At 48.2% G+C, this 14,139-nt stretch overlaps 1 protein-coding gene across 4 annotated transcripts in view; it reads right to left on the bottom strand.

The window, feature by feature from the left end:
• The window catches only part of adamtsl3 (ADAMTS-like 3), a 199,747-nt gene that overhangs the window by 7,749 nt on the left and 177,859 nt on the right, over positions 1-14,139 (bottom strand). For 2 of the 4 annotated variants that reach the window (XM_040011491.1, XM_040011492.1), the window contains exons 21-27: positions 12,955-13,692; positions 12,216-12,456; positions 7,405-7,529; positions 6,027-6,164; positions 3,132-3,314; positions 2,935-3,054; positions 2,192-2,446 (exon numbers count right to left, since the gene is read on the bottom strand). In XM_040011491.1, coding sequence (XP_039867425.1) covers positions 2,192-2,446; positions 2,935-3,054; positions 3,132-3,314; positions 6,027-6,164; positions 7,405-7,529; positions 12,216-12,456; positions 12,955-13,692 — 1,800 coding nt within the window. Of the gene's footprint in view, positions 1-1,611; positions 1,633-2,191; positions 2,447-2,934; positions 3,055-3,131; positions 3,315-6,026; positions 6,165-7,393; positions 7,530-12,215; positions 12,457-12,954; positions 13,693-14,139 lie in introns of those variants that run through there. The other 2 variants (XM_040011495.1, XM_040011493.1) reach the window with 2 other exon arrangements.

Here is a 14,139-nt window from a genome sequence, read left to right as displayed (position 1 = left end):
ATCCACAATCGAACGAGTATTCTGTAAATCAGCAGAAGCTTCTGGGCTCTCAGTGACGGTCAGTCCGTTTGTATGAGGAGAGGTGTGGCCGCCATGATGTCACCATTGGTCACTTCCTGTTAGCCCCCGTGTACAGCAGGGGGCAGCAGTCCAATAAAACCAGAGCTCAACACATTTTACTTTAGTTGTTATCCAACATGGATAACGTGTCACAGCTGAAATAAACTGACTTTAGTGAATGAAGCTGCTTTTGACTCAGCAACACCAGCGTCCTGCTAACTGCGTGCTGATTGGTCGGTTAGGGCTTTAGGACAGGATGTTCTCTGCTTCCAAAGATAACTCCAGCAAACAGCAGCGTCGCTAAAGCGCCTCATGGTGCTGTGACGTAAACTAGAATCTAGAACTCCAGCTACCTTTGAACCCTCTTATCACAAAATCCCCAGAAGAAAGATTTTTACTCCAAATTGAGATTTTAGCTCTACAGCGCCAAACCTGTAGCCCCACCCACAGTTATCCCTCTTTAATCGGCCTTTCTGACTCCAACTGCAGACCAACGACTGAGACCAGAAACTCCTCAGCAAAGATCAAATCAAAGCTCAGCAGAGCGGCCTCCGACCTGCGTCTTTGCCCCCTGCTGGACGGTAGAAGGAATGCAGCTTTAAGCCACTTTGCACCGTCTGTGCGTCTCAGACACAAACGCTAAATCTATTCAAACTCAACCACCGGTTCCCATCGGACTGACATCAGACGCTCCACAGAATACGTGACAGCTCAAAGGTCGGTGAAAACGACTTCTGATCTATACGTTTATTGATTGATAGACTCTGTGCTGGACTGCATCATCTGCATGCAGAGGCGATCTCTTCGCTGACAGCTGTTCCAAATGGCAGAGCCGTGCCTCGTTATCCACACGGCCGCAGTTTGAAGGGAAGACTGTAGAAGCTACAGGCCAAACCGGGACGGGGCTCGGAGGAATGCCTCAGCATCCCGTCACAGTAAGATTTGGCAGCGGTGACAGAGGATGCAAAGCCTGAGCGGCGGCGTCAAACACCACCCTGAGACGTTAACGTGTCGCGCACGAGCCTGCACAGATTCTCAATGTTTAATTTCAGATGCTGAAACGGCCACAGTGGAGGCAGGGAGACGTCCGAGGCAGAGGAAGGACGGCCGTCGGCGGGACGGTGTCACAGAGACAAAGAAGCGGCGTGCAGATGGAGCCGCTTCATTCCTGCAGAGCTGGGCTGGACCTGAACGTTGGAATAACCGTGTGGGTCATTCATCGTTTCTTTGATAGAAATGATGCATGCGTGCTCAGTTTGTTCCCACATGAGATTTTTCCACTCTGGAGAGCCAAATACAGTCAGGCCGTGTGACGCCAGCTCGGCGCTGACACCGGCAGCTTCCAGAGATGAAACACCTCATCCACCCGGGACGTTCCCTCCCCTCAGCGTTCCCTGGATGCTCCACTTGTCTCGAGGAGACGTTTCCACAAACCGCTTTTTGTTTTTAATGTATTTACTTTAACTAAGCTTCACACTTTAAGCAGCTTTTGGATTCTCGTCCTCTCAGACGCATTAAGCACTCCTCGCCACCCACGCACGAATTAGGAGACGCGCTTCCTGCCATTTATCGCTCACTCGGTCCAATTATCATTCGTCTCATGACTTCCAGCTCGCTCTGTTTGCCTGTGTTTACCTTCCTCTCCAGAACTACTGACATCATTTGCTAGTTTATTCATGCAGATGCACCTTCAGCATCAGCGAGACCGTAAAAATGTTTTCAAGCACATAATAAAAATTCAGTTAGATCATAACAATCTGAGAAGAGTCGTGGAAACACTCAGGAAAGGAGCTTCGGTGCTTCCTTTACCGCCTGCTTTAACGGTGGAGAGGTTTTCCAGCTTCAGGAACCACGTCACCGTCGCCCACGCTCACATTATGAACACGCCCTCTCGTTTCAGCTCCTGACTTTATGACATTTTCCATGGAGCTTAAGCTGCAGCCCTGTTGCCTCCAGACCAACCTGATCACTGCATATCGTGATATTCATGAACATTAGATAGCCGCTGATATGAGACATGCACAGTATAGTAAACCTGCATTTTGAAAACTTCCTGTCCTGGGAAAGCGTCCCTGTGTCCACTGTCTGTGTCCACCGTCTGTGTCCACAGGCAGGCGGCGTAAACACTCACCTTCGCTGTGAACGTATATCCAGGCTGACAGGATTTGCCTGGTGCTGTTGATGAAGGTCTGGCATCTGTAGCGGCCCGCGAACTTCCCCTGGAGCGTGCTGACTTCCAGCACCCGACCTCCCACCAGCATCCTGTGCTGCAGACCCTGACCCGGACCGGGATCTGGGGAGTGAGCCGGAGCCGAAACCTCCTTCAGGGTCCGGTTGTTGTACTCCCAGCGCACAGGCGGTTTGTGGTCGGAAACCACCGGACAGCCTGCGACAGGCAGGAGCAGAAAGAATGTATGTATTTAAAATTATAATGCTGAAAATGCTAAACAGGAACTCCATCAAGTTCAGACACTAATGCAGCGCTAATGGATGAAAGAAATCCATCTGAGGGGAGAGCTGCTTAATGTGAGAGCAGCTCAGCGATGGGAGGCGGCTCGACCTTGTTATTCAGCAGATTCAGACCGGAGCTGTGACTGAGATCTTCTCCTTAACTTTAAATCCGATAAAATCTAAAGTTAAGGACGATTTTATTCTGACACTGAACCAGTTTTCAGCTCTTTAATTAAAGCCTGTGAAGCCACCTTTCCAAACCCTTTATATTAACAAACAGCAAATCCGTCTGAGGATGTCGTGGTTTTATCTGGTCATCACATTAAAGGTCGGTCTGCGGCTCCGGGCACAGGATGTTGTCTTCGTTGGTTATCATGTGAGAAATCGGCCGTGACTGTGACAGCAGAGGTGAGTAAAGCGTACCTATGCGCAGGACGTCTCCAGGTTTGATGAAGACGGTCGTGCCGCGCCGTGACGCCATGAGGACTCTCCTCCTGCTCAGCTCCTGAGACGCTGGAAGCACCCGGCTCCCTCCGGCTGGATCTGCACACACAAACGTTACTCCACGTGACCCAACGCGAGCGATTGTGGCGAGAGGTCGGCTTTATGTGTGAACCCACCGTGGACCTTCAGGACTGTGGAGGCGGTCGACTTTCCTATGGCGTTGGTGGCGGCGCAGGAGTAGGTGCCCTGGTTGTGCACGGAAACGTTTCGGATCCACAGCGAGCCAGACGGCAGGGAGACGGCGCCGGCGTCCAACAGCCCGTCCTTCCTGTGCCACAGCACCGTGGGGCGAGGAACACCTGACAGACGGAGAAAGGAGCGTTAAAAATGTAACAACAACAGAACAGGTCAAACATGGTGAGATGAATCCTGACGCTGCAGGGAATTTGGAGGAAGAAGAACGTGTTGCTTCCTGTTTAAAGGGAGTTTTTCTTTCCCGCTGCTGCCAAGGCTCCTCTGATTGCTGTATTACAATCAGATGGTCTTCCTCTGAATTTTATTACAAATGCCATTCAATCAAAGTATTTGGACGGCGTTTGACTGATGCAGTATTTATCATGACGAGGACGAGCTGGCGACACAGTAATGGAGTCAGGATGTAGAGAAACACTGTTGCTCTGTCAGAGGAGGAGCAGAGTCCGGCCTGAAGCTGAGCGCGAGCTCTGACGTGAATCTGAAATCAAACTCTGGCTGAACTTCACACGGCTTCACTTCCTGCGAACCGTCTGAACAGCGGCTGATGTGAAGCGAGGATCAGCGTGAGAGTCTGCAGAGCCCACAGGCTCCCTGTGCTCCTCGGTGTGTCGGGGTCAGACCCCACGCTGCTCTCGCCGTGGATTCCTGCGAATCGACTTCCACAAGCGTTCCCTGTTTATCAGCACAGCTCTGCAGGAGAAGCGCTTCTTTTCCTTTTTTGACACAGAGATATCACGACGTGTTTTCCCAATCTCTGTGATGCTTACACCACGAACACTCCACTAGGACTCGCCGCCTTTTCAAACACCCCCAAATAAATGTAGGCAGAAATAATTAGCATGCAGTAATTAAAGCAGTACTTCTGTTTACTTGTGAAAATTAGAAGCATAAACGAGTCATGAAATGTTAATTTTATGCACAGAATATATACACGGCATATTAAGGTGACATACTTAAAGGGTCTGGAGTCCCAGCTGAGACGAGCAGAGACAGATCATTGTTGTTCCTGTGCATGCAGAGCTGCACGGAACAAGAACGGAGACGGGGAAAGAAAAATGTTGATTTAGCCTGAAACACGTGTGTCACGTGCAGAGATACACAGCTCCTGCAGAGCTGCAGCTCAGCAAGAACAGGTTGTCCCACACTTTGAGCCGCATGTACAGGAAGTCTCTGAGAACTCTGTGACCACACCCACCTTTGAGTGGCACGCCGACCTGCAGCTCACACTGAGGCTGAGCCGGAATTACCTGACGATGACAATGATGACGATGATGACGATGATGACGATGATGGTTCTCAGCTGCAGGTTGGACTGTTCAGGTCCAGTTGGAGAAATTTTCTGGAAGGAGTCGAGCGGGAGATTGACGGACGGATCGATGCGGCGTCTGCTGTCACGTTGCTGATTTGTTTTCTTGAGTCTGACGGTGAAGCTGTCGACTGATTGGTCAGCCTACGCTCCCACTCGCACCTTAAATGATCTGACACTCTGGGTGGAAACTGACAGAAAAAAGCTCGAGGACAGAAGCGGCAGAGACAAACTTCCTGTGACGAGCGCCTGGCCGAGGAGCTGCTGCTCCTCCAAAAGGAGCCAGCTGAGGCGGTTCAGCCATCTGACAAGGATACCTCCTGGAGGTGAGACGCTCATGTCTCCCAGCTGGCTTGGGAACATTGGGAACATTGGGAAATGTCCCACTGGAGGAGGTGGCTGGGTATCTCTGCTTACACTGGCGCCCTGCCACCCAGGTGGTTGGGAGAAGATGAGTGAACACTGCTTGTTGCAGAATCAGGATCATGAAAATAAGAGTGTTTGTCTGGGAATCTTCCAGCTACAAGCTAAAGGAGCAAACCTGTGATGGAACGAAGGAACTGCAGCTCGGCTCACAGCTCTTTAACTCTCGTGTGTCTTCATTAGAGTCAGTGTGGACAAAGGCAGGAGGCAGCTCAGACCGTGTGCACCGGATAACTGGTCGAACAGGATTTCAGCTTCCAGCTGTCTTTCTGCAGCAGCAGCGTACGAGCTGATCAGGACTTGGACACAGCTCAGAGTTTAGTCTCTCAGCACTTCATATATTGAGGTGAGTGAGGTGAACTCCTGAAGTGAGGCGTCCAAACGTGACTCTCACTCTTAGATCAGACAGCTATGAACACCCAGCTGCCAACAGGAGAATGCTCTGATTTTCCAAGATGTCACTCTCCATTACAGACTTCACTTCACCCAATCAGATGAAAAATTACTTTCAATCTGGTTTATCTCACCGCTTCAGCCTGCTGACACACACACACACACACACACACACACACACACACACACACACACACACACACACACACACACACACAGCTGATATCATGTCAGCTCTCAGTGCAGTAACCTTTTGTAACCAGCTCCACATAAACTGTTTGATCAGACGTTTTCATCACTCTGTGATTGGATGAGATGAGAGAAGCAGCAGTCAGTGTGTATACATTTAGATGAGTGTGTGTGTGTGTGTGTTACTGATGTTGTGGGGACCTAAATCTGTGTCTGCAGGCCTTTATGAGGACGTCTGTTATCTGCACAGGAAGTAAACCTTTGAGTCTTTCTGCTTTGTCTGTGGTGGTGAGACGAGAGGCGGAGCCTGCTGTGCGTTCACGTTTCTGCTTCATGCACAGACTTCACACACAATAACATAACAACATCGTTTTATAGATACAGCAGACCATCTTTTTCATTGAATTATGTGCTGTAGATGCTAAATAAAGGCCAAGAAAACAGGACGCCGGGGTTTTTGAGATTGGATATGCAGACCTTTGATTTGTGTGGTATCGTGACCTACCACTGACGGGACAGTCCACAGTGAGGTTGGCGCCTGGACGAATGCTGATTTGTCCTCCGACAGTGGCTGTCAAGCTGTGGCCCAGCATCCCCCCGTGGTCTGAGACGTTCCTCCAGGACACCGCGATGGCCGGAGGCTCTGAAGATTCACAGAAACTGCATCAGCCACTGAGCTCCCATCACATCCTCCCGTACCCTTAATGACAGTATATATCAATAAATCGTGATTCGACAACCATTAGAAGAGTCTCCAGGTTTTCCAAGGATACCTAGATGAGCAGAGACCACGACTAACCTCTGATGTAAAAACATCTATTTTGCCTCAAATATCCCAGAAACTCCTCATTTCAGAAAAGACGTTCATCAGTTACTTCTAGTCGGCTTTCGAGGGTAAAGAGTCCAGATTTGTGATGAACCTCAGACAAGCTGTGTCCAGCACTGCAGCCCGTCCATGTAAGTGTGAGACAGTGGTGACAAAGTGAAGTTGTGCTGCATTCAAAGTTCATGGTAAATGACACGGAGGCTGGTTAGACACAGGAAATGACATCACTGTGTCATCGGCATAGAAATGGCATTTTGCACTTTTGGGTTTAATCACTCACTTTCCTCAGAGCGTAACTTTAACGTCCGCGTGGAAATTCAGTGAATTCATTATTAGACCCGATCGCCTTGTGTCAAAATGCAAAATAAACTCACCCGCTGTTTAAAGTACAACATCGAACACAGAAACTGCACATTCAATATTATTTCCTGTTAACCTTCTGATTGTCTGGATATAAACAGAATAAGAAAATATCAGAAAGTGATTCAACTGTTAATTCTTGTGCCAACAGATCAGCTTCCCGAACTTCAGGCTGATTATTTTGCGATCAGTGCTGCAGCTTTACTGGATACAAACATTCCTGAATGAACATGAATCAATCTGGAAGAATATCCCCCCCCCCCAAAAAAAAGCTAAAAAAATTAGTTTGTGATTCCAGGACTGTATAAATCATTAAACCCACCACCCGGGTTTGTTTGCAGTCATGGAGCAGGCTGAGACGGAGCCACAGCTTTGTGTTCCTGTAGATCGCAAGTGGAAAATAATCCCTCACACACGACACCAGTGGAAAAGAAGAACTGGGTTCATGTTGTGAACAAGCACAGCTGTTCCACACTCTTTTCTGCAGGCTGAGTAAGACGGTGAAATCTGTAAACGTATATATTTATAAATCCATTTATTACCGCGCGCTCACAGACAAAGCAGGCCGGGATTGATATTCATCAACATAGTTAAGAAAAGCCACGAGGGAAATTACAAAACCTCCACTGGAACTGGAGAAGATGTGCATACAAATGCAACCTTACGTGAGACGAGTGAACTGCAACAAAGAGCACACCTGCCAGCAGCAGCTGGGAAGCCTCCGAGTCTGAGCCCAGCGCGTTGGCAGCGGCGCACCTGTACTGGCCTCTGTCAGACGCTCGGAGCTGCAGGATGTGGAGGCCCGCTCGATCCCAGGACACCCTGCGGACACACGAGGAAAACATTTTTACTTTTTACCCGACTCATCCCAACAAGGAGAACACGGCTTCCTCATATTCCTGTACTTCTTTCAAAGTGGGGCAGCTAAAACGGGCGAAGAGTCTCCGCTGAGGGACTGGTGAATAATTTTGGATACAGAGGAACTTTGTTGAGCTGTAGATGAGGAGATCATCACCCAAACACAGAGAAACACACAGAATAAACTGCAAGTGCTATTTTATTGTTCACAGAAGAAGCCTGTAGCGCTCTAACATTTTAAACCTGACGTTTTGGTTTTTTTTGTAAAGCCAGGTGTCGTTATATTAACACAAACGTCGCACCTTTGTTCCCCCTCCCGCCCACAACCTCAGAGTGATGTCACACCTTGAATATGCCATCAGAATATAATCGCTGTCAGAGAATGTAACATTTTTAACAAATGTGAAAAATGTAACATTTTTAACAAATGTGAAAAATGTAACATTTTAACAAGTGTGAATGTAACAAATGGTTGAGGCGGCGCACACAAACAGACTGAGCTGTGCAGAGAACTTCTGTAAGATTTTATTATTTGTAGCAGCAGGTTAAAAAATCTTTGGTAAAGCAAAGTTTTCAGGTACCAGGTTCATCTTCTCATAACAGAAGCAACTACATACAAGAATCACTGAGAGGAGATTCATTAGAGGCTTCGTTATGCAGTAAGAGTCTGTCAGACAGCTGTCAGCTACAACGTGAGGAGATACGAGTGCGTTGCTACGTACAGGTGGGCTTTAGACTAAAACAACACCCCTCCCCTGTAAGGGGAGCAAACAGCACCGGGCCAAAAGAACCAGAGAGCTGTCCACGTCGCCGGGCTCAGCGACGCCCCGTCTTCCAACTGTAGGCCTGAGGAGTGACACACAACACGCTCACAAAGCTCACACTAAGCTTTGCAGCAGTACAGTTACTAGAGAGATATTTTAAACCGACGGTGCTACAGCGCACACACACTCTGATGTGCTGCAGCCTTTTAAAACTGCTCTGCAGCTCTGTATTCCAGACAGCAGTGATTTGCATGTAGATCAGGCACTCATAACTGTTCTCCTTCACTGCAACGGAAGAGACGTACTTGTTCTTTGATCTGCGTCTCCGCCGTAATAACACAGACGTGAACTTTTCACTGAGGAATAAAAGAAATAAATGCTGCAGACCCGGTAAATCTGATAAAAGTCCTTTTTAAAAGGTCAGTCAGCAGCACAGCGTGATGCAGAGCTAACTTCAGCTGTTATCACGCTCCGCTCGCTCCACAGTTTCAGCACTTTGATAAAACTCAGTCAAGGGCGGCTGCAGAACATTGTGTTTTCCTCTGCAGCCCACAGGTCTTGTAAATGTCAATCAAGTGTCCGTCTCACTCGGGCGTTCAGATTCCCGACCGTCCTCAGAGCTTCTTTCTCTCGCGCTCGGATTAAAAGAACCGTCTGACATTTTTGGAAATGTGTTTGTTTACCGGCTTACCCGGCATCAAATCGGAAAATCAATAGCAATTTCATCTCAGCGCATCTTACAGACAAGTTCAGGACGTGATTAAAAGCAGCTGAGCGCCACAGCAGGGAGGCGGAGGCTAGCACCACCTGTCGTGGCTTGTTTCCTCCTTAAATCACTTAAATAAACAGAATGAGGAACACGAGGACTCCTCTCATACTGAAACTAGCAAATATCAAAGCGTTTCTTTTAGATTTGCTCTCAATGTACAGACATGAAACTGATACTGATTTTCTTTATCTGACTCATTGTGCTGAAAATCTCTAAGGAAGAGATGAGCAAGAGGAGGAGAAAAATGATGAAGACCTCAGGAGACAGTCAGACCAGTTCAGTGGAAAAGCCTCGGCCATCTCTCCACAGCAGCTCGTTCGTTTTACAAAACTGGGTTTTCAGCTCATCAGGTCACAAAATGATCAGACTGCAGCCACGAAACACAGAACTGTTGCTGCACTATGAAGCCGAAGCTCACAAAACTCCTCTAACGTCCCCCAGACATCAAAGGGTTTGTGCCATTACCATCACTGCCAGAGGGGGCGTCAAAGATTCCACACTATGGGCTTAATCAATACGATGAGGTTAAATCGTTTGCATATCACAGGAGGAAAGTTGCTACAGAAACACGGAGTGAAAAAACGATTTAAACATAAGCTTTCGAACTGTTTGCTGCCACGTTTTCTGGACTTTTATCAAGACATTAATCAATAATCCATCCTGCACACTTTGCAGAAGCAATCAGTGGCATGATTTGGACCAGGCCAGTTCAGCGGGTTTAAACCTGACTCATGACGACAGCGGCACAGGGCCGGCCGGCGAGCTCGGAGGGTCAAGAAGAGGTCGTGTTGTGTAACGCATCGGGGCAGAAACGCTCTCTCTGCAGCAGTCGGTCGTGCTGTGATTGGCAGCTCCTGCTCCCACGCATGGGCTCCGTCGCAGTGAGTCGCAGCTCGCAAACCTCCATCAGCATTTCACAAGTTCCAGTTAAGAAAATCGAATGTGTTTTTGAAAAGGGTGGGCTGACATGGACGAAACTACACGAGTGCAAAATGCGTGGTCATCCTGCTTCATCAATATTCATTGGACCAGAGCCACTCAGTGAGGTTTCACATCCAAACACTGCATCGTCACACGGCCTGTTAAAATGAGCATCACGGCTCACAGTCAATAAACCCACTGATAAAATGTGCCGGCTCACCTCATGTGCCAAAACTTTCATCTGTGGAGGGACCGACTTTATAAATCAGTGAACAGAATAAATGATTCACAGCATTCTCTCATTTTACTTTCTCAACCCGCGAGGCTGGAAACAGCGGTCAGACTCGCACACGGCTCCGACCACCTCAAACTGAACGTCTGACCTAAAGGATCAATGTTTGATATTCATGACTTAAAGGCTACAACTAATTAAAAGTAGCACAAGGACAGCACAGTGGTACAGTGGTGGCCTCACAGCTAGAAGGTCCAGTTCCACCATCAGCCCACATGTGGAGTTTGCGTGGGTCCTCTCCGGTACTCCAGCTTCCTCCCACAGTCCAAAGACATGCAGTTAGTGGAGTTGGGTTAATGGCTCATTCTAAATTGTCCCGGGTGTACCCCGCCTCTCGCCCTAAAACAGCTGGATAAATCCAAGAGGATGGATGCATAACAAAAAGACTAAATACCAGCTTCTTGTAACAAATACCTGATCATTTTTACCTAAAAAGTAAAAGTAGTGGAAGACAAATGTTTTGTCTGACAGCTGAGCCTTCGACCACAGATTAGACAGAGTTACAGACACATCAGCAAAAACCTGAACGAGGTTCAAACTCGTTCAATGTTCTGCAGACCTGATAAAGGCGATAGTTGGGTCGGTGATGTGGCGTTTTGCTGAAGCCTCCTTCAGTCATGCTGCTGCAGGCTCAGGCTGCTGGGTCCTCCCACAATGCACCAGCAATTCTCCTCTGTACTGCTTACAAGAGGTATCGTGGTCACGTGCTCAAACCTTTGATCAGAACTGATAAATGACTTCCTGTCAGGCTCAGAGACGGCACTCTTTAAATAAACAAGCAGAACTAATCGGGAAAGCTGTGACTAGCCTGGTGTAGAAGCTCATACCATCGACCGAGGCGGTGTCAGTAGTAAATTATGACTGCTAGTTAACACCGACTGATTGTGGAAGTGAAAAACACGCATTCAGCCTCTTTCAAAGACTTCCTGGGGAGTCACTGAGAACCAGGGGCATCAGCAAAGCAGCAAACATGTGGGAAGGCCGGGGAGATCCACCGGTGTAATTAGCTTCCCAATTAATTCACTGTGAATATTTCCAGGCTTCATCTGTTGCAGCTGGAAAAGATCACAAAGAGAAACATGAGCTGTAGCTAATTAACAGAGTGAGGAGGAGGAGAGCAGCTAACACGCTGCAGTTGGAGAAGTGATGAGGGGCAGCGAACGCAAAGATACAGGAGCAGGGCAGGTGAGGGAAGCTGCTTCCTCATCTCTGTTCCTCTCTGCTGTGACTCTGACTGACTGCACATGAGCTAAATGCACCCAGAACTGGACCCTGGAGGCAGCATCGTGTCAGTAAATCACAGGAAAACTCAACAAGCTCAAAGTGCTGTTTGAAGAAAAAAACCCTGTAACACGTTCTCATGTTGGATGCTTTCAACTCTGAGAAGTGGGAAACACTAGACTTTATTTTGAAAAGCCAGTAAATCTGTATGCTCCTTTTGTCACCTTAAGTCTTTTATTTTGACATTTTAGGAAACTTCAATGTGTCCTTTGACTCTCTGCAGACTTTAATTTTGAAACTCAGACACATCATGAGCCTGTAGCATATGCTACCTACCGTTTGGGAAATCCTTAAAACTGTCATTAAAATTTGACACACACCTCAAATAGGCTCATTTTACCATGCAGATGCTTTTATTTTTGGATAAAGGTAAACATCAATAGTTCACATTTATTGTCTTGTGGGTTTTATTTTACTGGAAAGCATCCTGTTAACTTGCTGTAAATAACTTGGAGCTTATATTTTGAATTTGTGAGCCACTCCGAGCATCTTGTGACTTCCTGAAGCAAACACGAAGCTTCCAGAATTCACTCAAATTAAAAAATATCACATGATAAATAAATCATGTCAACGATTAGTCAGAATCAGACTGACTGGCCTGTCAGCTAGCGCAGCTCTGTTACCTGTCAGAGTGCTGCAGCAGAGCTCCATCTTTGCTCCAGCTGATTTTGGGAGGCGGGGATCCCTCCGCAGGGCACCGGATGGTCAGCGACCGTGTGGCGTTGGTGAGGAGCGCGCTGTGTCCGATACTGATGTCGATGTTCTTCTGAAAGGTGGGTGGGACGCTCTGCTGCTGTCTGATGATCGCTGGTCTCTTTGCTACCGTCTCCAGTGGAGAGTGCTCGGACCAGTTGGGCAGTCGGTCTGCGGACGGACCAGGGAGCAAAAAGAAAAAAGGTTATCCTGAGAAAGGAGGCCGAGGAAGGTCAGCCGATGACACAGAGAGACGCCTGATGGGGTTGCATCAGCAATCACAACAAACACGGAGCACTTTATTAGGAACACCTTCATACCTGCAGTGCAGTTCAATCAGTCGTGTAGATAAACGTCAGGAAGTTCACATCAAGCCTCAGAATCACTGAAAATGTTTCTGGCAGGATGAGTGTTGGTGCCAGACGAGCTGACCGCAGTCTGGCACTGATGATCTCACCGCAGCAACCCACCCACCGACCAACTAACCTCTTTCCTTCTCACCTTCCTTTAATCCCTTTTTCCTTCAATCGTCTTTCCTGCTCCCTTGTTCTTTATTTTTTTCCTTTCTATCAACAAACTTTCATCACATTGCTTTTTAATGAAAGACGTGAAAAAGTGTTGGAAGAAAGACACCGCCTGCACAGTGTGGTCGGCTGGGTCTCTGCTTACCTTTAGCTTGTCCTCCTCTCCTCGTGGTTCTGGTCCAGAGCTGGGCAGGAGACATGTGTGTCAGCAGGGAGGAGATGAGCTCTGAGGCCTGCTCCTGCTGGATCTCTCCTCTATCAGCCTGCAGCGTGACATTGATCAGTCTCTCCTCCACCCGTGGCTGCAGGGAGGCCTCCTGTCCACCAGCGGGCACCAGAGAAACCCGGGCCCCAGGTCGGATCGTCTTCAGGACTGAGTCGTGGCTGTAGCAGCTGGGCAGCATCTCCTCCCAGTCGGGTCCGGGAGCAGGCGGTCTACCCGCCGACCTGCCGTCACCGCCTATCAGCTGGAGAGTGAAAATGTCTGAGGCGGGTCCTGCCACACATTTGTACACCCCGGTGTCCTCTGGCTCCAGGAACTGGATCTTCAGAGAGCCGGACTTGGTGACGCCCAGGCGCTGGGAGCTGGGTAAGGCGCTGCCATCTTTGAGCCAGCGGATGTAGGCTTTGGGGAACCTTCTGACGGGGCATTTGATGACCACAGAGGTGTTGGGTAAAAGATAGGCGTGGCCACCAACGGTCAGGTGGAGACGCCTCTCTTTACGGGTCTGGATGTAGATGTTGTGCGTGCTAATGAGAGCGGGACACTGTTTGATCCCCTCCTCGTAGCCTCTAGTCTTTGCAGGGCGTCTCACCGGCTGCTTGACCTGGTTCTTCACAGCGGCTTTTCGCGAGTCTTTGGGTCTCATCTGCTTCTTGTGCTCTGTTAGGAATCAAAGAGAGACGACATTTCTTCTCAATATTGTGAATATTTTCAACATTTTTCAACATAATAAAAGTTTAAAGTTTGAGAAACTTCAGAGGAACAATTCATCTTTTTTAGAGGTCACCACAGTGGATCAGCTGCCTCCACCTGCTCCACCCTCCTCTGTCACACCAACCCTCTCCATGTCCTCATTCACTACATCCATGAACCTCCTCCGTGTCTTCCTCTTTTCCTCCACCCTGGCAGCTCCATCTTCTGTCCAACACATCCACCATCCAGGGTGACTTATTGATTTCTAATCTTTCAAGCTAATTATGGACATTTTTTTTCTTCATTTACGTTTCTACTTTGAAATGATGATGAAATGATGTCAGTGCATGAAACAGTCGAACCAGAATAAGGACAGGTGTTTCCTTATAAAAACACTACATTACTCTTACAGGA

This window comes from Simochromis diagramma, unplaced genomic scaffold (assembly GCF_900408965.1).
Source record: "Simochromis diagramma unplaced genomic scaffold, fSimDia1.1 OVJJ01000603.1, whole genome shotgun sequence".
Lineage (NCBI taxonomy): Eukaryota > Metazoa > Chordata > Actinopteri > Cichliformes > Cichlidae > Simochromis > Simochromis diagramma.
Note: the sequence above shows the minus strand (reverse complement) of the source record. Positions and strands in the feature narration are given on the sequence as shown.